The following is a 24,194-nucleotide window of genomic DNA, read 5'->3' on the forward strand; positions in this document are numbered from 1 at the left end:
TCCAGGATCCATCCGTTCGTTCTACTACCCTTGTGGGCAGCAAAGTTTGATCCCATCACATCACGACATACCGCCAAGATGCCTCGAGGAAAGTGGATGTACGTCGGGTCTTATTGTCACGATGATAATTTCTCTTCAAAGATACTGACTACAACTATAGTGACAAGAAGACGGCCCAGCACTTCACGCTGGTCCACCGACCGCAAAATGACCCTCTCATCCACGACGAGAATGCCCCGGCCATGGTCCTAAATCCAACCCAACCAAAGCCTGGATCGTCAAAAGTCAAACACCTTGATGATTTGGCATCAGAATTTGGCTCTGATGCCGCTGCAATTCGAGCTAACGAAGGCGAAGCTGCCAACTACGGCGTGTACTTCGACGATACCGAATATGATTACATGCAACATTTGCGAGATCTGAACTCTGCCCCCAGCGGTGAGGTCGTCTTCATTGATGCCAACACCAAAACCAAGGGCAAGCAAAAGGAGTCACTGGAAGATGCTTTGAAAAAGATGGACCTGGAACAAAAGTCTGGCGACTTATTCGACGACGGAATGCTTCCCTCGAAAAACCTCACCAGAGTCACCTACCAGGCGCAACAAGACGTCCCCGATTCTATCCGTGGATTCCAGCCCGACATGGACCCTAGATTAAGGGAAGTCCTTGAAGCCTTGGAAGACGAAGCATACGTTGATGACGAAGACGACGACGTCTTCAAGAACCTTACCAAGGACGGCCAGGAGCTACGTGACGACGAATTCGATGGTGACTTCTTCGACGAAGATGACGAAGGCTGGGAGTCAGACGATACTGCCAAGCCCACAAAGGAGTACAACGAGGCGGTACCGGATCTTGTTGCAGTTCCAGAGCAACCTGAGGTTGGGCCATCGCAAGACTGGATGGAGGATTTTAAGCAATTCAAAAAGGAGCAGAAATCCGGCAAGCCGCGCGCTGCGCCATCTCAATCAGAACTCCAGTCCACATGGACCACTACCACCAACGGCGGCAAGAAAAAGAAGAGAAAGGGGGCATTGACAGATGCCTCCAGCTATTCCATGACGTCGTCGTCACTCTTCCGAACAGAGCAAATGACCTTTTTGGATGCCAGATTTGACAAAGTTGAAGAGTCGTATCTCGAGGACCCTGAAGATGACATGGCGTCCATGTCTCAAGCATCGACTTCCAGTGTTGTCGGGCCCACGAGAAGGGATTTCGACGGAATTTTGGATGATTTTCTGGGAAGCTATACGAAGCCTGGGAAGAGAACATCGAAGAAGTCTAAAGCACAAACTGGTCTAGAGCAGTTGGAAGAGATTCGGAGAGAATTGGGTCCGCCGCGCATTCGTGGCAGAAATGTTGGTAAATAGAGCAAGAAAGTCTGCATGTATATAATGACCTAATGAGATATTACTGGAACTGGAACCGATCCATTGATTCTAACTACCTAGGTGCTTTGTGATGTTTTATTTGTTGGTTGTCCCACAGATGCATCGCGGCGACAGCAAACAAAGCTCTGAACTTGAGACGTTAACTTCACATAACTGAGCATTAGCAGCTGACGTTGCAACGCACTGCTTAGAAGCAACGACACAAAAGAACAGAAAATAAGTTGAGCAATATTAGAAGATGTAAATGTAAATTAAATTTTAGATAGATCATTAGAGAATTGCACGATCCAACTTCCCGAGTCAAACCACAAGCGCAACATACTAAAAGCTTTGCCTCCCACACTCAAAAGCGTCGCGTGTTACGCGCAACAAACAGCAAATACTCGTCGCTCAAATGACGGTACCCTTGTTCTGCTTCTTGTCCACCCGATAATTCTTCCACACCGCAACAGCAGGAATACCCAGCGTCAGAATAGCAGTCGCCGCAATAGACCCATACCTCTGACTCTGACCCCACGCATAGTTGATAGCATCTCGAGTCGGCGATCCCACCGGGAAAGTAATCTGCGTGGCATATCCACCAAGATAAATCTTACTAACCTGGTCCTGCATATCCGCAGGTAGCCTCGAGCGAAGAGCATCAGGGAAAGTCTTGGAATAAATAGCAACAGAGACAGCATCACCGATGGCGCCACCAATGCTAGCAAAAAGATTAAGAATAGCAAGTAGCATGGGGACACCGTCACGGTCACTAGCCGCCATGACAGCCATGTTGTCACCAATGACAATGGTGCCACCGCCAAAGGCGATGAAGATCTGGCACATGATGATGTAGCCAATGTCGGCGTCCTGTCCGCGGAAGTGGATCATCAGGCCGGCACCGAGGATCATGAGAGGAAGACCGAAGAAGAGGACCGTGTACTTGAAGTGCTTGGTGTATCTGACCCAGAGACCAAACACGACACCCCAGAAACAGGAGCCGACGTTGTAAATCTGCGTCATGTAGCCGGTGTTGCTGAAGTTGAGGTTGTACACCACGAGGACGAAGCTGTAAAAGTTGAGGTCCCACGAGTAGAAGCTGAAGAAGGAGAGGGCAGCCATGCAGCAGGCACCCAGGACGGTTCTCTGTCTGAAGAGTTCCCATCTGACGAAGTGGGTTCTGGCAAACCACTTCTCCCAGGCGGCGAAGACGGGGAACAGCAGGACTCCGAAAATGACCATGGCGATGAAGGTAGCGCTGTCGTAGGTGGCTCGGCCGTAGCTGACGAGGGCAAAGGGCAGGAGGAAGAGAACGAAAGCAGCCATGAGGAGAATGGCGCCGATAACATCGAACTCGTGAATGTAGTGGACGATGGACTGCATGGTCGTGCGCCCGCTGCTCTGGTGCTTGTAGATACCCAATCGCTCAGCCTTCTTCTGGTAGAACTTGAACACCACGGCCAGGGGAATGAAGATGAAGGGCTGGATTATGGCAAAGCATCCAATGGCCCAGCGCCAGGTACTGTGTAGCAAGAAGGCCTGCGCGGCCAATGGGCCAGTAAAGGCTGTGCAGATAAAGGGCGTAGACACGAAGGAGAATGCAAAGGCACGATTTCGCAGACCCGACGTATCGGCAACAAAGATGTCCAGGATCAGATAAACGGCATCGTAGCCAATCCAGTAAAAGACATAGCCCGCTGCATAGCTGTCGGGTCCATTGCTGGATGCCAAGATAACGATGCCAAGCAAGTAGACGCAGAAAAAGACCAGGTAGCCCTCAGCTCGGCCCCAGATGTTGAGCGTCTTGGCGATCGGCAACTTCAAGACTCCGCCAATAATGTTGGCGAGAATAGAGGCTGTGGCAATGGCTGGTGCCGTCGAGAACTCGGCATACGCAGTGGCAGTGACATTGAACAGAATCGCCTGCTGGAAGGCCAGCATGAAGAAGCAAAGCCAGATCCTGTACGCGAAAGAGTCAGATCGCAACGCTGGCGGCGCGGCAGGATGCGTATTGCTTACCAGGCATAGGCGCAGTAGACTGTCTTCTTGGTCCAGACGAGAGCAGCAGCCTCGGCCTTTTGGATACCAAGCTCAGCGTTGGCAGTGACTTGGTTGGGATTCCGTTGGATTTCTCTCTCATTCTTCTCTTCGAGGCTGAGGTTGTCAGAGTCGCTGGAGAAGCCCTCATTATCTTGCCCATTGTTGGGCTTTTCTTCGGCGGCGTCCACGGCTGGGAACGAGCCTGCCTCGCCCGTCCTGGGATTTGCATTCTTAATACTGTGCATGTTGGGCGCAAAGTCCTCGCGTTTTACAAGAGAAAAACGTCGGGAGCGCTATATGTCGGCGTTGTTGAAAAGATGATCGCCCTTCGTTTCTTTCTCTCACCTTCCTCCCTCCCTCGTTCCAAGCCAAGAGGGCATCAGGCAAGTAAATACCTGCAGCCACGAAACCCTACCGCAAATCACCAAGGTCTGACAAAGCTCATGCAGGGAAATTCTTTCCATCTCCACTACAACTAGCCATCACTAGCTCGGGGCATTGTTGCCACGCGATTGGCCGGTCTGGAGTTTGGCGTACAAACAGGATCTGATAAGATGGTAGCGTGAGGGTGAGCAGTAATCTGATTACGGACTCTCCGATTTTGGGGTCCACAACTTGCAGGCCGCGTGTGACGCTTGATGGTTTTTTACGTTTGGTTTTCTTTCTCTCGACCATGGGTTGTTTGGAGCGAGCCCACCTGGTGTGTATTCTGCCGCTTTTGCCGATGAAACGTTCAATCTTCTTGGCTCGCCTTTTACTCGGGAATACCTCTTGACCCGCCGAGCAATGCAACAGGGTACTGGAGTTCTAGATGCAACGGAAAGCTACCGACTTCGGATCTTCTGGGATATTGCGGGTCATTTTTTTTCTGCGTGGGTTTTGAATTTTGGCATCGCATCATGCCGGATCTAGACTGGTCGGAGACGCTGGTACAAATTTGCTCGTGGTCTGTTGCTTTTGCTTACCATCCAGGGTCTTCGTATTTACGGTTATTTGAGCTGTTTAAAGCGTGTCGCGGGTAACATTCGACTGATACGCCAATGATCCCTGGGTGTGGCATGATGTTGCCTCTCAAAGAAGACGAGTATCGCTCTAGATTATATCGTGCCCGTCCAAGTCCAGCAGATCGCAGCCTGTGATGGAAAATTTGACATATGAGGCGACTTTCCGAGTAATGAACCACGCTAGCGATTTATATGAGTTAAAATTTAGGCTACCACGAGCCTTGGTGAGATTGTGCTGTGGCCATAAGTTGTCGCCTGTACGAGTTGATGCATGGCACTGTCGCGTGAGACGTAGCCAAACAATGAAGTCCGGTCCGTACAGTTCGCCCAGAAACAATGGTAGCGCAAATGTACACAAGTATTTGACCGAGGCAAAACTCTTACCTTGAACGCCACTTTATCGTGAAGCGAACGCCTTTTTAGGGACTTCTCGAAGTTGCGGGTTGAGTCTCAGAATCAGGGTTGCCTACCCTGCACAAGAAGGACGACACGTGAGGACGCAACCTGAACGGGTTATAAAGCTCAAAAAACTTGCGTCAAGAATGAGCAGTTCGCTAAAATTGTTGTCAATTGCCAAGACGGGTTCGACGCGTTGAACACCGTAGTGACATTCTCAATTGGCAATATCTGTTGGATCGAAAAAGCAATAGGCAAACACACCTGACACCTCCAGCCACTGTGTGATGCTAACACCATCCAAGCACACGCTATCACATCGCCATGTTAGTTGAATACAATCAAAGCTGCCATCAGGAAATCAGTAGTCTCTCACAACCTCAAGATGTAGAGAGTTCAAGTATATTTGTCGCTGTCCTGTTGTTCAACTTCAAAGGCGACTGAAGCGCAAGTTTTGTATAGTGTCACGTGAGCAAGCTGGAGTGGGCTCCTCATGAGCTAGAGCTGCCGAAACCAACCTCCGAATAGCTTCTCCACGACATCAAGACGAAACATCTGCCTACGCGATCGGCCCGCCTCCATCTCCCACGGCTAGGCACCCCATACTCACCCTCGATGTGCAAGCCAACAACATAGGTGCATGCGACGTCCGTTGCATCATCGAACCAAATGTTTTCGTCTCTCGCCCAAGGGACGCGTGGTTCCGGAGCGGTCGTCAATCCTTTCGCCCCAGCCACCTCCAACGGCGGAACAAATCCATTTGGAGTTGATGCTTCAGGCGATGCGGCTAAGAATCATAAAAAGGCAGCGTTTAACCCCTTTCAATCGAAAGATGCGACCTTGAGCGACGGCGGCAAACATCAAAGCAAGAGTAGCCCGTTTGACAGCCACGGCAATAAACCCAAGGCCAAAGCGAAACCTCGACGTCATGACAAAAACAATCAAAATGGATTGCTCCAACCATTTCAGTCCGATGGCGAAGGCTCTCGAGCTACATCACCCTCAAGCGTCTCATCCGAGATGGGTGATGAAGCTGTTCCTGTGGTGCCCTATAACTCCGCAGATCCTTTAGCTCGGAAGGTGTACGAGCAATTGCGGAAGGATGGAATCAGTCCGCCATCCTGGCCATCACAGCCCGGAAACCCAAAAAACAAACAAGCAATGGCGAAATTCCGCGAGCAGTACGAGACGTATCGCAAAAGAGTCCGAACCTCGCTTACCAAGGCCGGACTGATCGATGACCCGGATAAGCGAAAGGCGCTGAGCGATGCAATTGATTTCAAGGGCATATGCGAAGATATGTGTCCCGAATTCGAGAAGATCACCAGAATAACCGAATTAGACGTCGTCCATGCGGAAAAAGATCCCAGAACAACATACGCCAACACGAGCAAGATGGTGAAGAAATTGGCGCGTTCAGCCGCTGGCCAAGAAGCTCCACTTCCCATGGATGTTCGTTCTGTTCCAGCTCTGCGTCGGACCCTGGACTATCTCCTGGACGATCTGTTGCGAAATGACGACAACTTGCCTACTGTACACGGCTTTCTCTGGGACCGCACTCGCGCCATTCGTCGCGACTTTTCATTCTTCTCGTCACTGACGCCGGAAGAGATTAAGACCCAGGTATATGTGTTGGAGAATATTGCCAGGTTTCATGTCACATCCTTGCATTTGCTGTCACAGGAGGGCAAGGCACCTGAGGATTTTGTCCAGCAACAAGAGTTGGAGCAGCTCGGCAAAGCCCTCTTATCGTTACGAGATGTCTACGACGACTGCAACGAGCAGGGAATAAAATGCGAGAATGAGCCAGAATTCCGAGCATACTATCTAGTATTCCACGCCCGCGATCCAAGCATCTTGGAAACCCTTCAACGACAATGGAAGTCCTATCTGTGGCGGGACTCGGATGTCGTTAGAACGGCAGTCTCCTTGGTTGAAGCGCTCCAAGACACGCACGATTTCCACGGTCCACTCAAAGATGGCCCATCACTTGCCGCTTCAGCAGCCTCACAAGCATATTTTCGCATTGTTCGGGACCCGAAAGTTTCCTACACCATGGCATGCTTCGCGGAATGTCACTTTCCTCAGCTCCGAAGATCCATATTACAAACTATAAAACGTGCGCTTTCGAGACCAAAGGACCCTGCCAAGGATGTCACAGCGGCAACGTTGAACAAGTTTCTTCAATTCGACACTGTACAACAAGCTATCGACTTTGCAGAACTCCACAGCTTGGAATTCGTTGAAGATCCGGAAAGCCCAACCGATATAGGACGAAAGATCCTGATACTTGATGGTCGACGTCCGCTCCCACACCGTCGATTACAACATCAATTCTCAAAGACATTGGTAGAAAGAAAACGAGGGGTAAAGCCTCTTCCCGAGCTGATACATCGCACTGTCTGGGAGGACCCCAATGGAACACGTAGTGCGAATGGCCTGGAATCGGAAGGTAGTCTTTTTGTGCAAGATAGTCAACCTCCGGCGCAAGTTAAAACAGCTTTCGGCGGGCTTGGGGCTCCCGGAGGTGGTTCATCAACGACAACTGTGCCGAGCTCGTCGCCATTTGGAACGACCGGGCTATCAGGGATGGGGTTGACCCCAAATGCTCAGCAAGGTATGATAATTGGAGAAGCGCCAGGATGCACAGAAAATTGCTAACGAATCGCCCTTAGCTTCGAAATCGTTTGGAGCTCTGAACAATACAACGCCTAATGTTATCAAGAACCCCTTTGCCTCCTCGACAACAACTGCCAGCACACAATCAAATCCCTTTGCAGCCGCCGGGTCGGCGCCCCCATCGTTTGCACCAAAGACCGGTGGCGAGCAGACGGAGCCCAAACCTATGTTTGGAGGCGTCACTGCAAATCCATTCGCGCCAGCACAGACATCTGTCCACAAACCAGTTGGGGAAAGCAAACCGAGCTTCCCATTCACAGCACAGGGCTCGTCATTCCCAAACAATACGACAGGCACTCAAGTGTCGAGTCCTTTTTCTTCCGGACTGGGAGGTCCAAAACCACCAGGAGACACGGCCAAGGCGACGCCTCCATCGTGTTCGATGCCGCCTCCACCCCTTCCCCAGCCTAAATCGCTGCCCGCCACTGCAGAGACACTTAAACAACACACAGATCCACCACCTGTATCTCAACAACAGTCTACTACCGGGTCAGGTATCGGTGGCTTCAAAGCAACACCACCACAATCAGGGTCTAGTCCGTTTGGCAAACTTGACATGAGTAAATCAAGCGGCAACCCTTCAGACACGTCTGCTGGTTTCATGAAACAGCCCAGTACTTTGGGCTTCCAAATGAACACAAATGCTGCATCTAGCGGAGGAATTTCACCTGCTATCTCTCCACTGACCCAAGACAAGCCGGCTTTTCCTACAGTTAAACCTACACCGAGTCCATCCGTTGCCGCATCAGCTGGCGAAGCGTTGAATTCCGGGTCCGGATTTAGCCAACCCCCCGGTAGATCAGCACTTTTCGACAACGGCAGTGGATCGAAGCCGCCCGGTTTGGCATCTGGCCCAAAACCTGCAGCCAAACCTCGCGACTTGATGGGCGATTTCGCAAAGTGGTTTGTCATGGGCGACAACGGTATCCTGGAGCAGTTCCAAGTCTTCATGATTGATGAACTTATCAGAAAGACATTTGACAAGTTCGAGCAAGAAGCGGAAGAGACGAGGCAGAGGGAAGAGGAGAGGCGCATAAACGAAGAAGTGAAGCAGTTTCGAACGTACAACCTCTCCCTACGGTACTTTTATCGATGGAAGCAAAACGCAAGAGAGAAACGTCTCAGTGCGCTCAGGCGAAGCGGGCGTGACCAGCTTCGAGCGTTTTACGAATCACAACATGCGGCCGAAAGAGCAGCTCGGAAAGAGGCGGCCAAGAAAGCAGCGAAACGAAAGGCAGAGCTTGCCAAAGTCAATCGCCCGGAAGAGTTCATGGATCTGCTGAAACACAAGGATCTGAGCAGACGTGAAGCGCGCGAGGCTCTGTTGTCCAGCGGTGTTCTGTCCGGCATGGAGAATGAGCGGGAAGTGGTTGAGTCGATTGTGAGACAAGAGTTCAGAACCGGAACACACTCTGTGTCCAGTAGCCGTGATTCTCGAGAGTCATCACCGAACTCGAGCCGGAAACTGGGAGGGAAGACGAGGACCTTACGGGATCTCTACCTGGCCAAACCTGGCCGGTTTCGCCGGTCCCTACCTTCCATTTCTTCCAGGGAGAGCGAACCGCCAGAAAATTCCAGGTCCACAAGCAACGCATCGGCTCGATGGACGCTCAAGGCTATGGGCATCGTGCAGCTGCCCGATGGCACCGCTGTGCCGGAGCTTATGGCCCGTGACATGAAGAAACGACCACATCACTATACGAGCTCAGCGTTCAGGTCAACAGTCACAGAAAATTCGATCAGGCGAGCTTCTGTCAGCGGAGGCACTCATTCCTTTGAATCCTCCCCGCTTAGGAAAATGGGCATACCAACAGTTGATGATGCATCAACAACGAACAAGAGAAAGAGAATGTCTGGAGAGGACGTCAACGAAGTGGAAAACGATGAATCCACGGAGCGCAGCAAGCATAAGCGAATCATGAGCGAGGCAGAGAAGCTTACAAGTGAACTGAAGGCAATCCGAAAGGAATTGGAGGATGGACGAGAGTGGTTTAAATCTCAGAACGAGCGTTTGCGAAGCGAATCACGAGCGGAATCACCTTGGTTTGACGACAGCATCTAATTTGGCGTTTGGGAGGATCAAATGGCTCGACATAGGTTAAGAATGGGAACAAGGGATGGGTTCACTCTCAAAAAAATTCATCATACTTTCCACCAAGGTGGATTGATGACACGTATTTACATGTCTATATTTCTCGTTGGCAGAGTCAACGACGTCAGATACCCATAGAGTTGGATGACGGACGGGTTCCTTAACAGCTCACGGACACCATGGCGGAGTTTGTCCGCCTGTCTCAGTTTTGGCAGGCTATTATTTCCTATTCTATTTCATCTTTCTTTTTTGTATAAGCGGGCATGGCACTGTAGCACTAGTTGAATGTGGTCCTGGGAGGAACTGGACGAAGTAATGAAAATTTGTTTGCGTCACGGGTTGTGACGGTCAGGGGCTCAAATTTGATATCTCATTATTGCTGTGATGTTCTTTATCTGACATTGTCATCAGAAACACGACAACCCGTGTCGGTCTGGGTATTTACGACTAATCATGCCTTTGCAAGCACCCCATAATCCATTACACCTCATAAACAAAAAAGAAACAGTCGTCACCATAAATCTCACTTCGTAGGCGGCGGATCAAACGTCGTCTGAATCCTCGTAATCCTCACCGGCGACCCCGGCGTGCCCTTCCTCCCATCTACAGTCTCACTCCTCACCCTCGCATCCTGACTCACCACAGCACTCGGCCTCCCAAAAACACCACCCCCCATCCCCGGACTGGGGAACCCCCCCCTCAGCAACGGCGCACTCGACCTCGTCGACACAGTAGACGTAGGCGGCGTAAAATCATCCGGCGAGAACCCCCCCATCCTGGGACTCGTGTACGCCGCCTCCGGACACGGCACGCTCGTACTGATATTCAACTGGCGCCCATGCGCCTCCCACGGCACGGGCTTCGACCTCGCCACGGGGCTCATGCTCACTGCTGATACTTCCGCCTCGGATTTCTCGAAGAACCGCTCGTCGTCGTAGTCGTCCGTGTATACGGGCTGTGATGTAGCTGCTGCTGTCTTACAGCGGAAGGAGAGCGTGCGTCGGGAGCGGTCGAGTTTGTTTCTGCGCTTCCGGATCTGCATGTACGTGCAGCCGGAGAGGAGGGCGAGAAAGACGACGCTTCCTATGGCGATGCCGGCGATTGCGGGCGTCGAGAGGACTGGGGATGGCGAGGAGGAGGATTGTGCGGACGGTTCGACGATTTGGATGGTGTGGCTGGTGAATATTGTTTCGTTGAGGCCGATGGGGATGTGGGCTGGGGGTTTTTGCTTACACCCTGCTTCGAGGGCGATGAGGACTGCGAGAATTAGATGGTGTTTTTGGGATTTTGGGGTGTGACGTACAGTTCGAGAGGTAGGCGTGTTGGCCGTCTGCTTGTACGCACTGCAGACAACTCTCGTAGTAAGAGCCCGTGAGTACACCGCCATCTATGTCGCAGTACTGAAGACGTTGGACTTTCTCTGGTGTTGTGATGCCGTCTTTTAGTGCGGTGCCTAACTTTCCGCACGCTTCGGGTGTGAGGCATGGGTTTGAGCCGATGCCCGTGGCGTTGGGGTACCCAAAGATGCAGTAGTCGAATGCATATCTCAGATTATCTGTCTTGTTAGTTTGCAATATCAAGTAGTAGTGGTGAAAACTTACAGAGGAACCAAGCCTGATCGCTCTCACTGCCTTGTGTGTACGTGCTATTCTGCAGACACGTCATGCAACTTTTGAACTTTTGCCCATTGGCTTTGCTCTCGAATTGGGTGTCTGGGCAGACAATGTCCTTGCCATGCGTGTTGGAGGAGTTGGGATCAGAGGCATCCAGGTCGGAAGCGTCGATGCAGATATTCGAACATGGTGAATTTGGCGTGACTTGCAATCCCGTCACTGGCAACAACACCGTCAGGAGAAATAAAACGTTTCTAGCCATGCTGCTGCAATTTCAGATAATCAATGTACAAAGAAGGAAAATGAAAAGTGTACCAGACACTCTCGCATAAACGAAATTAATTAAAACGAGCGAAGATGTAAAAGAGCGAAACACACACACACACGGAGTACAAGGGAGGGAAGCATTGAAAAACGAATTCGGACCAACATACATATAACTACGCAGCACAGCATTGCCGCCCAAGCTACGCTATTTCTCGTCACCGTTCCATTTACGCCTGTGCTGTGAAATTTGCTGAGGATGCAGAACCAATCACTCTGGGGATGTTGTGGGATTTTTCACTAGAGGAGAAACGGGCGCGTAGGGAGAAGGCGACGAACCATGTCGGCGGTGGTGCATTGAGATTGTGATATTTGGGGGCCGGGGACATGGGTTCGGCGCTTAGATGTGCTGGTTCACTTGTGGCTGCACGGTGGGTAGAGTGAATTGATGGGTGTTTGGCTCTGGTGCTGAGGGGTGTGATTGGAAATGTGTTCGGTTTGTTCGGAAACTACGGAGTATTATATGCGGCCTTATGGTCGGGTTGTATTACGGTTGAAGCCGTGGTCACTTTGGGGGATGGTTCATGGATTCGGATGAGGAGAAGTAACTGGTGTTTGGGATGAATGTGGAGATGGGATAGTCTACGCGATGTTGCACGGCGTTCATCTACGCGCAGACACGATGAGATAATCGCTGATTAACACATCCCATGCATAAGTCACATCCAAACAGGCAGGTAATTTTATAACATGTATTCGAGTCTCAGCTACTCTTCCCAAAACATTTTATGCCAAACGCCGTGTTCCAAGTCACAACAATATGGTACAGCAAGACCGTCCACATATCGACAAACATTCAAAATCAAGTACTCCTGACCCCTTGTCTGACAAACAAGCAAACCACAATAATGCCACTTAGTCGCTGTCATCGTCGGATGCAGCCTCTCCCTTTGCCGCCTTCTTAGCAGCCTTGGCGGCCTTCTTCTCAGCCTTTCTTCGCTTGCGCTCCGCCTTCTCATCAGGAGTCTCGCCCTCGTGCTTCTTTCTCTTCTTCTTGTCGCCATCGTCGGCAACAGGCGTGGAGACCTCGACCTTGGTCTCCTCAACCTTCTTCACAGGCGTGGGGGCTGCGGCAGCGGCGGCAGCAGAAGCGTCAGTCGCGCTGTAGTCTTGGTACTCAGAGGTCCACTTGGCAGGAGTGCTGTCGTTGGGACGGCCAAACTTGTCCAGCTTGCCATCAGCCTTGAGCTTCTTCTTCTCCTGGGCGACAGGGCCAAGACCCCATCGTCTGGGGTACAGGTCACGCTCCATGATGCAGCGCTTGACCTTGGCAACCACACCGTGATCGCAAGTAGACATCTCAACAGTAGACATTTGAGCGATACCAATGGCAATAGCCTCACCCTTGGTGGTCATGAGGACGACCTCCTCATTGTGCTCAATGGCAGACTCTGTAACAACGATTAGTGCATGTTTTGTAAATGACACAACTGATTGTACATACCATAACTCAGAAGTCCGGGAAGCATAAGCTTAGCACCGTAGCACACAGCGTTGACAGCACTGTCCTTGACAACAAGACGCTTATAGCCAGTCAAGAGAGTCTCAAGAGGAGCAATCACTCTGCGCAGGTAGGCCTCGTCGCGGGTGTTGTCCATGGTCCACTGAGCATCAAGGACATCATGGAGAGTAACCAAGTGCTTGTTCTCGTCCATGGCACCACTGCGAACACGACGCAGTTCCTGCATGTGCGCACCAACACCAAGGAGGAGACCAAGGTGCACGCAAAGAGTTCGGATATAGGTACCAGCCTCACAGCTGACCCAGAAGACACCCAAGTGGCGGTCATTGTCGAATTCGATGAGCTTGCTCTCGTAGATGGTTCGGACACGGAGCTGACGCTTAACGGCAGAGATCAAAGGAGGACGCTGGAACAGAGCACCAGTGAGGGTCTCGAGGGCACGGGCGAGCTGGGCCTGACCGCCAGGCAGCTTGTCGTGGAGGCGAATCACGCAGACGTATTCCTTTCCTGCGCCCTGCTGGGACTTGACGAGACGAGTAGCGCGGTCAATGCAGACAATCAGACATCCAGTAACCTTGGGATCGAGGGTGCCGCTGTGGCCAGTCTTCTCAACACTATTACACCGGTTAGTCAAAAATATTCCAGCCTCCAAATTTCACCGCCAAAGGTCCAACGAACCGAAGAATGCGCTTGACCCAAGAGACGACTTCGTGACTAGAAGGGTTTGAAGGCTTGTCGAGGTTGATAACACCAGAGCTAACATAAGACTTGATGTCTCGCTTCAATGGGGAGCAGCCATTGGGGATCGGGGTGAAGTGACCAGTTCGAACGAGCACTGTCCGCACAATTGTCAGTTAATCTGTCCATCTCATACATGCTCAATTGGTTCCATCGAACGCAAAACACCAATTGACCACTTCCAGGACGCCATCACTCACGCTTGTCGTAGTTCTTGAGGAGCAAAGGCCACGAGCTCGTGTCCACAGCAGGTGTCACGGCCTGGGGCTTGATGGTGTGCTCCTCTTCCACCTTCTTGGTTTTGACAACTTCCATCGTCATCTTGAACTGATAATGTAACCGGGATCCTGCAGCCGATGTATAATGCACACTCGTATGGGGGTGGCTCGACGAGGGCGTGCTTGCAGGTTCGTGGTGATGTTTTTGCACTGAATGCCAGTGGTGGTTTGGAAAGCTTCCAAATTTTTTTTTCCCTTTCGCCTGTGTGGGGACTTTGCACTGGTTTGGTGCGTGGCTGGAGTTTTGCGCTAGCCTTGTTTTGGGATTCAGGTTTGGTGCAAGCCACCCCACTAGCCACATCAATCCGATGTGAGCCTAGGAGAAAAGTCTCACAAGAAGCAGACGTTGACCTCTCTCATGTATTATCAATTGATGCATGGTTGATTGGATATGTGTGCTGCGTGGCAGTCATTATTTATGGAAGGCAATTTCATGACCGTTCCGCGAATCATAAGTACAGAAAGAAGCCATCAAACGCCAAACACCTTGCCAAAATGAGACAGAAATCCCATCGAGACTTCCAACGCTTGCGCAATCCTCGTTCCTCAAGAATCTTCTAAATAGCATTTCCATGCCTAGCATCACGCTCATTCAGTACGTAATGAGCGGGCGGGATATTTTGGCCTCTCCCATAGCCAGGGTGATTCAACACCGGTGGCTCCTCGATCTCCCTGTGTGGCTGGCTCAGTGAGCTGCAACTCTCACTCTTGTCCACATGATGCATCTCATAGGCTTCGACTTTCGACTTGCCCTTATCCTCCGACGCTGGACTCCAAGGTTCATGCGAACCTTCAGCAGTGGTAGCAACGCCAATGTGGTGGGTATGAGGCAAAGCTGCCTGTGGCCACTGCATGGCCTGACCTTCCTGGGCGCTCACCGGGCTGTTGTACTGGCTGGAGTAAGGTGAGAAGTATCTTGGGAACGGCTTATCGCTGTTTGCCGTCATGGGAGAGTCATCCCAGCCTCGTGCTGCTTGCTGGCTCACGGGAGTGTCGTCCCAGCCGCGCAGCGGCTGTTGACTTACAGGCGTATCGTCCCAACCACGGAAAGATGACTGCCCGGCAGTTTCGCCCATCTCTCGTTGACCATTCGGCGATGGCCAACCTCTTTGAGCAACCTTGGTGTCCAAGTTTCGCAAGTATGCCCTTCTTCGACGCTTACCATTCCAGACGATGCAGCATCCAAGGCAAATGAGAAGGGCCACGACTGCGCCGATAGCAATGCCGACCTTGGCACCAAGATTCAAAGGGCCCTGGTCAAACCAAGCTGGGTTGATGCTTGCCGTAGGGCTTGGAGTCGAGATTTGCACTGCAGTGTTTGAAAATATCTCGCCATCGAGACCAATGAAAAGGCCCGGTGGTGGCTTTTGTTCGCAACCAGCCTGAAGAGCGACGACAACTGCACGGCATAGTCAGCATGCTGAATCATTCATCGAACCGCGCAGGATAACACAAACAATTCGCCATAGTTTGCCTGCCTTCCGCTCGAAGGCAGTCGGTGCAGCCTTGGAAGTCGGGGGCATCACCTGTCGGCCATATATCACAGTACTGATAGGCTTTGTACTCTGACGACAGGTTTTTGAACTGAACAGCGTTTTTGAAAGGACCACATGCTTTCCTAATGCAGAATCAGTAAGGGTAGCCCCGGGCAGCATCATCATGGTAAACCTTACGTAGTAATGCAAGGGGTATCAACAACTTTAGGGTTCTTGGCTGGTACTGTGCCCCAGACGCAGTACGATAACGCAAGCCGGACATTATCTTGGCGTTCACCATGTTAGCAACCTCTTCAATCGTTTCAAACTGACCTAGACTCACAAAGCATAGCCTGGATGTCGCTGTTATTCCCGCTGTAGAATGTGCTGGATCTCTCACACCCAACACAACCAGCAAACAGCTGTCCCGTAGGGTCACTCGAAAAGCTACCCTGATCGCAAACAAGGTCATCCGGGGATGTTCTATCCAGAACATTACCGCAGTTGGTCGCGCATTTCGACCCCGACGTCACCAGAACTGACTGCGCCGCTGACACCAAGGCGGCTAAGACGATGGACAGTCGCAGAGGCTGTGGCATATTGCAGCTGCCACGGATACGACCGTGGTGGATGCCTCTTTGCAAAACAGTCAAGCGCCAAGGATTTCAACACAAAAGCAGATGTGAGTCGGCGCGTATCTGAGATAAGCTGCTGAGAGCTTCACGGTGCTTCACATTGGAGAGCAGCTCTTCGGATTTTATTTGAAATGAGGATTCGGGAAGTCCGCCGACGTTGATATATTCCTTCACACCCGGTACTACCATTGAGTTGTTGGTTTGAGATTTTTCGACAGCAGAGAATGAGAATGCGGTTGCATCGCGCTGAGGCGTGTGATGACAGCTCTTTGAGGGGAAAGGTCCCTCGTTCACGGCTTGAATACATTCCGCCCCCAGCTCGCACAGACTGTGGAATGTACTGCACATTGTCGTACAGGACGACTGCATGTGTGGCTAAAAGAGTGGCAGGCATGAAATGCCCTCAGACCGCCATGTAACCTGGCCCAGCCTCTTTGTGACGACTTCACCAATCGCCCCAAGGTGCAGCCAGCCGAGGACGAGGAAGGTCAAGTTCCATCACATCGGGAAAGGCTCCACTCACGGGAGAAGTTGAAGTCGGCGCTTCGAGAACCAATCATCTCGCACAATCTCGTCATCTCATGCAAGTATCCTGGTCCGTTTTCACATCCATTTGACAGAACTCGCTGGTGATTCGTCGATATGTAGCCAATCCTATCCATGTTTTCTTCGTGATCAGCATCGTCAAAGGTCAACGTGTATTGTGATCACTGCTCGCTGTTCCCCCAAAGACCCCTGGACCACCCCTCCATCACGTCCCTCCAAGTGATGCGGCCCGAACATGCACACCCCAGGGTCCTCTGAATTCGACCTCCAAAAGCCATATTGAGCAAATCCTTGTTGGTTCTACTCCAACTTGCTCAAAGAATAAACCCAAAATGTGCCGTAAACGAGCCACTTGGCATTGGCATACGGCGCGGGATTTGCTCAATGATCGAGATTCCGTCTCCACATGTCATAAAAGAGTTCCCACTAGGAGGTTTAAGCAAGCAGCCAGTGGTTGAAGAAAGACTTTTCCTATTTGCCACATCGTCACTTGTAACATGTATCAATACTGAAAAGCCGCAATTTCCTGGCTTCATTCGTCCATTTAGCTAGTCTGTAACATATGCAACCATCAAGAATCGCTTCGTTCTGCACCATCACTCTAGTAAAACACCAGAATGCGCCAAACCGTCCCGAGTCCAAACATAAAGTCCACTTTTCAAAACCTGACCATCGCTCGCTATGCCAAATACAGCAGCCGCTCAAACTCCATTAATCCGTGAACAAAATATCAAAAATCAAGAAATGTGAAATCAACGCCAATGCACGCTACATTCATCATCAGGGATATAATTCGTTGGGTGTTCACCAAATTGCGCTCCTGGGCCTGTCTACAGGCTTCCCAAGTGACTGCTTCACGTATTGCAACGCAGCGCTGATGTCTCGTGAGTCTGGTTTGCCGTCGTTGACGAGAACCATCGCCTTCGGGGTTTTTGGACCTTGCGGTGATTTGAGGTCTAGTTGTTCAGAAGTTACGACAGTCTCGACAACGTCGGAGGTCTTGTGAACAGTATTGCGTAGCTTTGACCTGGTGGACGTGGTCGTTGAAGGTTTTGGCGTTTTGGAAGTCTGTTTGGAAGTCTGCGGGCTTGGCTTTGGTGAATCTCGGGGGGGTTTGGGTGACCGTGTAGCAACCTCGGGAGTATCCTTCCTACTTGCCGGCCGCGGCGTAACCTGCGTAGACCTTCTTCCTACTCTCTCTCGGTGGGCAGGAGGTCGAGTCGGGTTTGTAGTTGCCGGCCGGTTCCCTGAGGGGTCTCTTTGCCCTGTTCCTGAGCGGGATCGGGAACCATGGACGGGACAGTTTGGTGCAGGATACTCCTCAATAAGTGTGAACTGAGATAAGTCCACGGGATCAGGAGGAGGCCCTTGACTGTTATTTTCGCTTCTCCGCCGTTCGTGACTCCCTGGTGTTGGCAATTGTTGATCCGTTGCTGGTCGAATTTCTCTCTGACGACCACGGCTCACTGCCCTATCCACAAAGTTGGCGGGAGTGTTTGACCGAATCTCGCGCTGCATAAAGGCGTTTCTGGATGGGGGACGGTCACCAATTCTCCCTTTTGAGGTACTCCTTTGTCTTATGCGACTTCTTGAAGCTGGCCGAAGAATTGGGGGATCATGAGTTGCCGCATGTGTCCGCTGCTGGCCACCCGAGCCGCTCGAACGCCTCACATCCACGGGATCGGCAATATCCAGTCCAAACGCTATGGGTATCGAAGCAGTCATCGCACTCCTATCATAGTACCTGTCTTGCACACGAGGCGTGGGTTTCCTGCTCCGGCTGCGGCTTCTCGAAGCCTGATACCCAGACGTAGAGTTTGAGCGGTCTCTAGTGACCCTATGGCTTTGAGTCGACTCCGTAAACATGGCCATGTCTTCTAGTCTCTGGCAGACATCTTCCAAGTCATTTGTCCCTGCGGCGGCGGAATTTGATCTCTCAAGCCCGCGTGATCTACTGGCGTGTCGAGACTTTGGAGATGAGGGGCGGATTTGAAATGACTCCCTGGTCGGGATATCCGCGATGTGGTGTGCGGGTGGCTCTCGCTCTGGGGCATCACGACGCACTCGTCGATGACGAGTCTCGGGAGGAGGAGTAGGATGACTGAGAAGTTGATTGGAGATACTTGGCGGACGACCAGGTTGGTTGTTCCACACAGAAACATCCGATCTGATGCTATGTCGGTTCTCGTTATGCGTAATTGGTGAGCCGTCAGATACTATCAAGTCATCTGCATCATCTGGAGGGGTCCACCGTGAATCCTGTACTGCTGAAGACTGCTGCACAGGTGCCCAGTGAAGTCGCGAGGATTCGTAAGATGATTCGGAGAATCGAGACTCAGACGGCGCCAAGGGAGATATTCCAGCGTGTGCATTTGAGCCGTGGAAACGAACTCCACCACCTAGAATTTGAAACGGCGCCCTATTAGTGCCGGTCGCATACAGTGACGCTGGTGAAGGTCCGTTCAGAAATCTATGACTGTCAGGGTGATTCGTCGAAACCAAGAGCTTTGGACGTAGGGACTGTGGTGTTGGGCTTGGTGCAGTTGGCGTGTGAATGTGCGCCATTTCAGATCCTCGTTTGGAGGATGAACTTGCATGAACTTGCACAGATAAGTCGTTTCTGCGGTATTTTGCAGTCGCTCCTTTCCCCTGGGTCGCGTCGGACTCACTTCCAGGCCACTGTTGCTCAGGTGAGATGGTCTCAGACCCCCGTTGATGCTGGGACCGTTGGCCACGGTTGATCTCATACTCCTGCCGGTGGTCATACTCCTCAGAATCCGCAGCCTGAACTTCAAACCCATTCTCTCTTGGTCGATACAAGAGCTTGGCATAGGGGGCGGAATCTGTATCGACAACCAGGAGCTCCTTGTCGCCTCGACCAAGAATACCATAGACCCGGACTTCGCCAGATTTGATACCAATAACAGCGCTGGTGCCCGCATATGTGACTTCACCTTCCACGCCAGTGCGGTTTGCAAAAACGACAATGACTTCCTCCGTCGACTCCGCTCTAATGATTGGTTCCAGCCTTGAGACCCAATAAAGAAGAGTGTTCATGTCCGGTTCTTGAGGCATGCGACTGAACTGACGCGGATCATCATTTGTGATCCAAGCCATCGACACGATGACAAGCCGAGCGCCGCAATCCAAGACATGGTGCGCAAATTCAAACTCATCCCACGGTGCTTCAAATTTGTAGGGGCTGCATCATGTTAGTGCTCGTATGACTGAGGTTTAACACCATGAAGCGTCCCATCGCCCGGAATATACGTACTTGAGATCCATGCAAATTCCAATCGCAGTCCGTCCTAGACCTTCCAATCTCTGACCAAAGAACCCCGCGGGTCCTTCCAATGCCCACGTCTCATCCGTATAGTAAAGATGAGTCTTCCGGTAGTTGGCCGCAGTCTCCCCCTCGCCATTCACGACGATAGCAGCGTTGTAATACTCTGGGTTTGTTGGCCATTTTAGAGTCGGGTCAACTTTTTCAGGATAGCCAGTTATCACAGTGCAGTCGTATTTCAGGGCGGTTGTACGAGACCACAGCGAGCTGATGCCCGACCCTGACGGTTCGAGGAACTGCGATATCTCGCCGAGCGACTTGAAGTTGTATCCTAAAGCGAGGTCAGAATATACCAGCCAATTTAATCCCTCAAAGAAAACATATTCCCAAGAGCCGGGCACCAGCTTCCCAGTCTACCCAGCCCGCCAGCAACAGCACATACCAGAAAAAGCCAGCTCCGGCAAGACCAATACGTCAAGGGCCTCAGGATCAACCCGGCTTAAAATCGCATCCGCACGGTTGAGATTGTTGTCCACGTCTCCGACCTGCGGCGCAAACTGAAGACAGGCGATCCGCATCGTCAACCAACTTCGACACCGATAGCGCTATTCAATGATTGCGCAGGCCGAGATTCCCTCTGCCTTCGGGTCCCAACTCCGCCTCTCGGCCCTGATCGCGACGAACGATCGAAAAGCGGCCGTGACGTAGTCGGGGCTAAGACCCGGCGACCAGAAACGCAATCAACAAGTAGATAGAAAAACCAAAAGTGAAGTAAAACACACAACCAACATAAAGTATCACCAAATACGGAACAAGGCCGGTCCCAGCTTCAGAATATTATGGGGTTGGTGCGTCGAGGGGGTAGCACAAATTGCTGGTCTGCCCAAAAGCCGGTACGTGCTTCGTCCGCCCTGACTTGAAACCACCTTTCGCTGCGGCAATACCCTTTCTCGGGAGAGCAAGTCATGCGTTGCCTGACAGGTTGTCAAGTGTCGGGCAACATGAGCAATGCAGGAGAATGAGGGAATGGGTGATGCCAGCCCCCTTCGTGGCGTGCGACCCCAGATTGTAAACTTCGTGGTGATTGGAGAGGACTTGTTCCCCGCCTTTATGCGAGCCAACGATGAGGGGTGATTAAGCGCCGAAGAAGTCGTGCGAGGTTACGGTGGCTTTGCCAGTCTGGCAGGCGTGTTTGCTGATGATAAGGGCCTCAGGGTTGACACGAGGTGGGAATCCGTCGTTGGGTCTGGTGTTGGATGTTAGGCCCTGACTTCACGACAGGGTGTTCTGATGTTTTGCGAATGTGGGCTTGAAGCCTTCAAATGTTTGCACCAAGATGGCTTGCATGTAATTTCCCCAAACCTCATGGCACAAAATATACCTTGTTTTTTTCCACCGTGTGAGCTCCAAACGGGATTTGCCGCGCATTTATTTAATTTTTTTAAACCCGACAGGAAATACCTTCCCAAATAGTGTTGTCTCTTGTGTCTCTCCCAGTCCCAACATTAGAACCACCCAGTCATATGTTCGCAGCTCCTCGAACACAAAATCTTCAACCCGCCTCCAAATGCACCACTTCAATACATCAGACATTCTACCTCACACGTGGCCACTAAAGCAAACATTATTGATCTACCTTCAGCCTAAACCCTTCCAGATGCGCACTGGCCAAAACTAATTCTCACTGAAACACGCCTCCTACGTATGGCGGCCGTAGTTCGTCGTCGGATGACATTTTAGTCTGTCTTCTCGCGGCTATTTTCTTGGGGGCTGTAATCACTCGCGATACCCGAACCTATCATGACTGTAATATTTGTCGAAGGGGTCCAATCCTTCGTTTTTCATCGTGAAAAACAAGCGCGCTCAACATGGATCATTTCAAGCCCCAAATTCTCGGCAGATGGCCAAGGACGTCCAAGAGTATCAGTGTTTCCATTCCCTCCCACTATATGGAGTACTCTGAACTATCAACCCACCAGCTCAGGCCGTCTCTCATTCTCTGGCCTTGGTTCCAAAATCACATCGGAGGCGTTTCTTTTGTCTCGTTCGGCCCCACGTCGTCAAGTTTCTCTCGTGCATTGACTCCTCTCCATCCAAACCAACAACGACGGGTCCTTCCCGGGCTATCCAAACGGGTCAGTATGTGATCTGTGTGTACGGAGAAGATCCGTCACGGAGTTAAGCATGTACGTACTTCACAATGGTCATGATGCCTGCATCGTTCTCCTCAGTGTAACCCCAGGACACGGTGAAATTGCTCCCAACGCACCTGTGATCGGAGAATGAGGCATGCTTTGCGTCGTCCTTGACCTGGACCAGCATGTAGCAGTACAGAGGGTCAAGATCTGGGCTGCGTATGTCGAATCTCATCCACACTTCCTTGTCATTCGGAATTCCTAGAGGGGTCACATTAGAGCTGGAGGATTGTTTGAGAGCCAACGGGGTCAACTTGCGTCGGGTGATATTCGTCAACGCCCAGCTTGGGGCATCGTAAAGGGCAGTGCCGCCGCCACATCCTTCGTTTGTTTTGCTGGAAGCGGCATGAATACATCTTGGTGCAGTCAAGATGGTGAGCAATGCAATATACTTCATACTCATCTTCTGGCGGTCGAGCCAAACATGGACGCAAAATCGATCTACTGACATTTTATTGTATTCACATAGCAGCATTTTATATGCTCGACCAAACATCAATCCATCTCCATGTCATGTTGAAATCGCTTCCAGTCGCACAAGCAAGGTTGTTTCCTGAGTCCACCACAAATAGTTTCATCACCTCTGGCACATTCGTCGTGGACGCACAGCCGGGAACATCTCGGGCTGGATACGGACCATTCGTGCAAACCATTCCAAACTCCTCCAATGACGAGGAGATGTTTCGTGAGCAGTTTGTCAGAGTACCAAGCGGGTGACAACCATCCGCCAGAGAAGTCCGGCCTCTGCCCTGTGTAACCTGACCTCGACTGTTGGATGGTCCATCCAGCAATTCAAGCTGGTGAGCAGGGAAGCCAAACAACCCTTGTAAATTCTGTCCACAGTGATGCCTCGCCTTCTCAAACCCATGCCCGGGCTGACAAGGGCATGGGCAGAAACATCTCCGGTCACCCTCCTGTGTGCCATTTGAATTCCCACGGCCCCAGGCAATAAGTCCGACAAACTCCTCCGGCTTGGCCTCACTGTCCCGCACCAGGTGAAATGGACGAATGTTTGCGAGCACGATTATCCGCCATTTTTCCTCTACCTGGTTCTCGCTCCACCTCCCGGCTTACACGCGGCAAGCTAGAGCAAGGTCTCGGCGGTCAAAGTGCACTTGACACGACAGCACCCAAGGATATGCACCCAGGTCACTTGGATGTTTTAGCGCAATTATACCGGGTCCATGATATGAAATAACCGCGATGGCGGTTATCGTCCATGCCACCTCAATGTCTCGTAGCGCGGTGGGCTGAATTCAGATGAGATGATTGCCAGGCTCCCCGCGCCAAGTTGACGACTTGACACGTAAGTGGGAAACACTTGACGATATGACCAGACTCCACCTCGGTCTATTGTTTCGTCTCTTGTGTTGCCCTCCATGAGAAAAAAAAAACATCACCGCCTGTAACCTGTAGATGATTGACTGGTCTTTGGCCAGTTGCGCCAGGGACAAGGGGTGAACAAGGTCCTTGAGCATGTCGTACAATACTAATGGTAAAATTCGAATGGTTATTGGCTCCCGCATAGCTCAACTGAGCAGGTGTTTTTGACGCTGAATGCGTGTGCCCTTGTGTACCCTTGTGTACATGTATCGGCCGGGCTCGTGGAGCATGTGAGCTCAAAGGCTTGCAATGCTAATGCTTGGTAATGGACATGGTGTCGCAGCCGAGCCGCAAACATCTGCCATCGTCCGTGGTGGATGGTTCGTACCGGAATACTTTGGCTGAGAGATCTATCGACGTGCAACTGCGGGAGAAGCAAGACATTTTCGTAAGAAGAGACAAGACGGCTCGGTTACCCGACCTTGTCACAAGTACCAAGGGTTCTTGTATGCGGAACAAGCATCTCAGGTAGGGTCACATTTGCCATTCGATGGCGCCTTGTACCACGCATGTACTCGCCCTTTTCAAGTCAAGCAAAATATTCCAAGGCGCACGCGTGCTCCTCTCACAAGAAGAGTATGGTCAAGTTCACCTTTGACCTCCATGTCTGTCTGCTCCACCCCCGTACCCGTCCAACAGTCCAGCTCCCAGGTTCAAATGTCTGGTTCAATGTTCCCTCCT

General features: G+C 51.5%; 8 protein-coding genes across 8 annotated transcripts; 2 read left to right on the forward strand and 6 right to left on the reverse strand.

Moving 5' to 3' along the window:
* Positions 1-78: 78 nt before the first annotated feature.
* Positions 79-1,370, forward strand: VFPPC_05682 (low-temperature viability protein ltv1; the record flags this gene model as incomplete). Its single annotated transcript, XM_018284835.1, has 2 exons — positions 79-98; positions 161-1,370. 2 exons carry the CDS (start codon positions 79-81, stop codon positions 1,368-1,370), a joined length of 1,230 nt encoding a protein of 409 aa, XP_018141720.1.
* A 411-nt stretch (positions 1,371-1,781) lies between these two features.
* VFPPC_17965 (siderochrome-iron transporter) lies at positions 1,782-3,655 on the reverse strand (the record flags this gene model as incomplete). Its single annotated transcript, XM_022429633.1, has 2 exons — positions 1,782-3,330; positions 3,390-3,655. 2 exons carry the CDS (start codon positions 3,653-3,655, stop codon positions 1,782-1,784), a joined length of 1,815 nt encoding a protein of 604 aa, XP_022285313.1.
* A 1,824-nt stretch (positions 3,656-5,479) lies between these two features.
* On the forward strand, positions 5,480-9,551 carry VFPPC_05685 (MCM3-associated protein; the record flags this gene model as incomplete). Its single annotated transcript, XM_018284836.1, has 2 exons — positions 5,480-7,427; positions 7,486-9,551. The coding sequence occupies 2 exons, from the start codon at positions 5,480-5,482 to the stop codon at positions 9,549-9,551; spliced, it is 4,014 nt and encodes a 1,337-aa protein (XP_018141721.1).
* A 553-nt stretch (positions 9,552-10,104) lies between these two features.
* On the reverse strand, positions 10,105-11,456 carry VFPPC_13889 (hypothetical protein; the record flags this gene model as incomplete). The annotated part of the gene is made up of 3 exons (XM_018291661.1): positions 10,105-10,838; positions 10,885-11,136; positions 11,183-11,456. 3 exons carry the CDS (start codon positions 11,454-11,456, stop codon positions 10,105-10,107), a joined length of 1,260 nt encoding a protein of 419 aa, XP_018141722.1.
* A 917-nt stretch (positions 11,457-12,373) lies between these two features.
* Positions 12,374-14,039, reverse strand: VFPPC_05686 (centromere/microtubule-binding protein cbf5; the record flags this gene model as incomplete). Its single annotated transcript, XM_018284837.1, has 4 exons — positions 12,374-12,909; positions 12,963-13,594; positions 13,659-13,815; positions 13,919-14,039. 4 exons carry the CDS (start codon positions 14,037-14,039, stop codon positions 12,374-12,376), a joined length of 1,446 nt encoding a protein of 481 aa, XP_018141723.1.
* A 514-nt stretch (positions 14,040-14,553) lies between these two features.
* VFPPC_05687 (centromere/microtubule binding protein cbf5-like protein) lies at positions 14,554-16,070 on the reverse strand (the record flags this gene model as incomplete). The annotated part of the gene is made up of 4 exons (XM_018284838.1): positions 14,554-15,395; positions 15,454-15,614; positions 15,670-15,757; positions 15,815-16,070. 4 exons carry the CDS (start codon positions 16,068-16,070, stop codon positions 14,554-14,556), a joined length of 1,347 nt encoding a protein of 448 aa, XP_018141724.1.
* Positions 16,071-17,456: 1,386 nt separating this feature from the next.
* VFPPC_05688 (protein amidase) lies at positions 17,457-20,513 on the reverse strand (the record flags this gene model as incomplete). The annotated part of the gene is made up of 3 exons (XM_018284839.1): positions 17,457-19,854; positions 19,927-20,266; positions 20,378-20,513. The coding sequence occupies 3 exons, from the start codon at positions 20,511-20,513 to the stop codon at positions 17,457-17,459; spliced, it is 2,874 nt and encodes a 957-aa protein (XP_018141725.1).
* Positions 20,514-21,952: 1,439 nt separating this feature from the next.
* On the reverse strand, positions 21,953-22,581 carry VFPPC_13890 (hypothetical protein; the record flags this gene model as incomplete). Its single annotated transcript, XM_018291662.1, has 2 exons — positions 21,953-22,058; positions 22,130-22,581. 2 exons carry the CDS (start codon positions 22,579-22,581, stop codon positions 21,953-21,955), a joined length of 558 nt encoding a protein of 185 aa, XP_018141726.1.
* Positions 22,582-24,194: the final 1,613 nt, after the last annotated feature.

This window comes from Pochonia chlamydosporia, chromosome 5 (genome assembly GCF_001653235.2).
Source record: "Pochonia chlamydosporia 170 chromosome 5, whole genome shotgun sequence".
In the NCBI taxonomy this organism is placed as follows: Eukaryota; Fungi; Ascomycota; class Sordariomycetes; order Hypocreales; family Clavicipitaceae; genus Pochonia; species Pochonia chlamydosporia.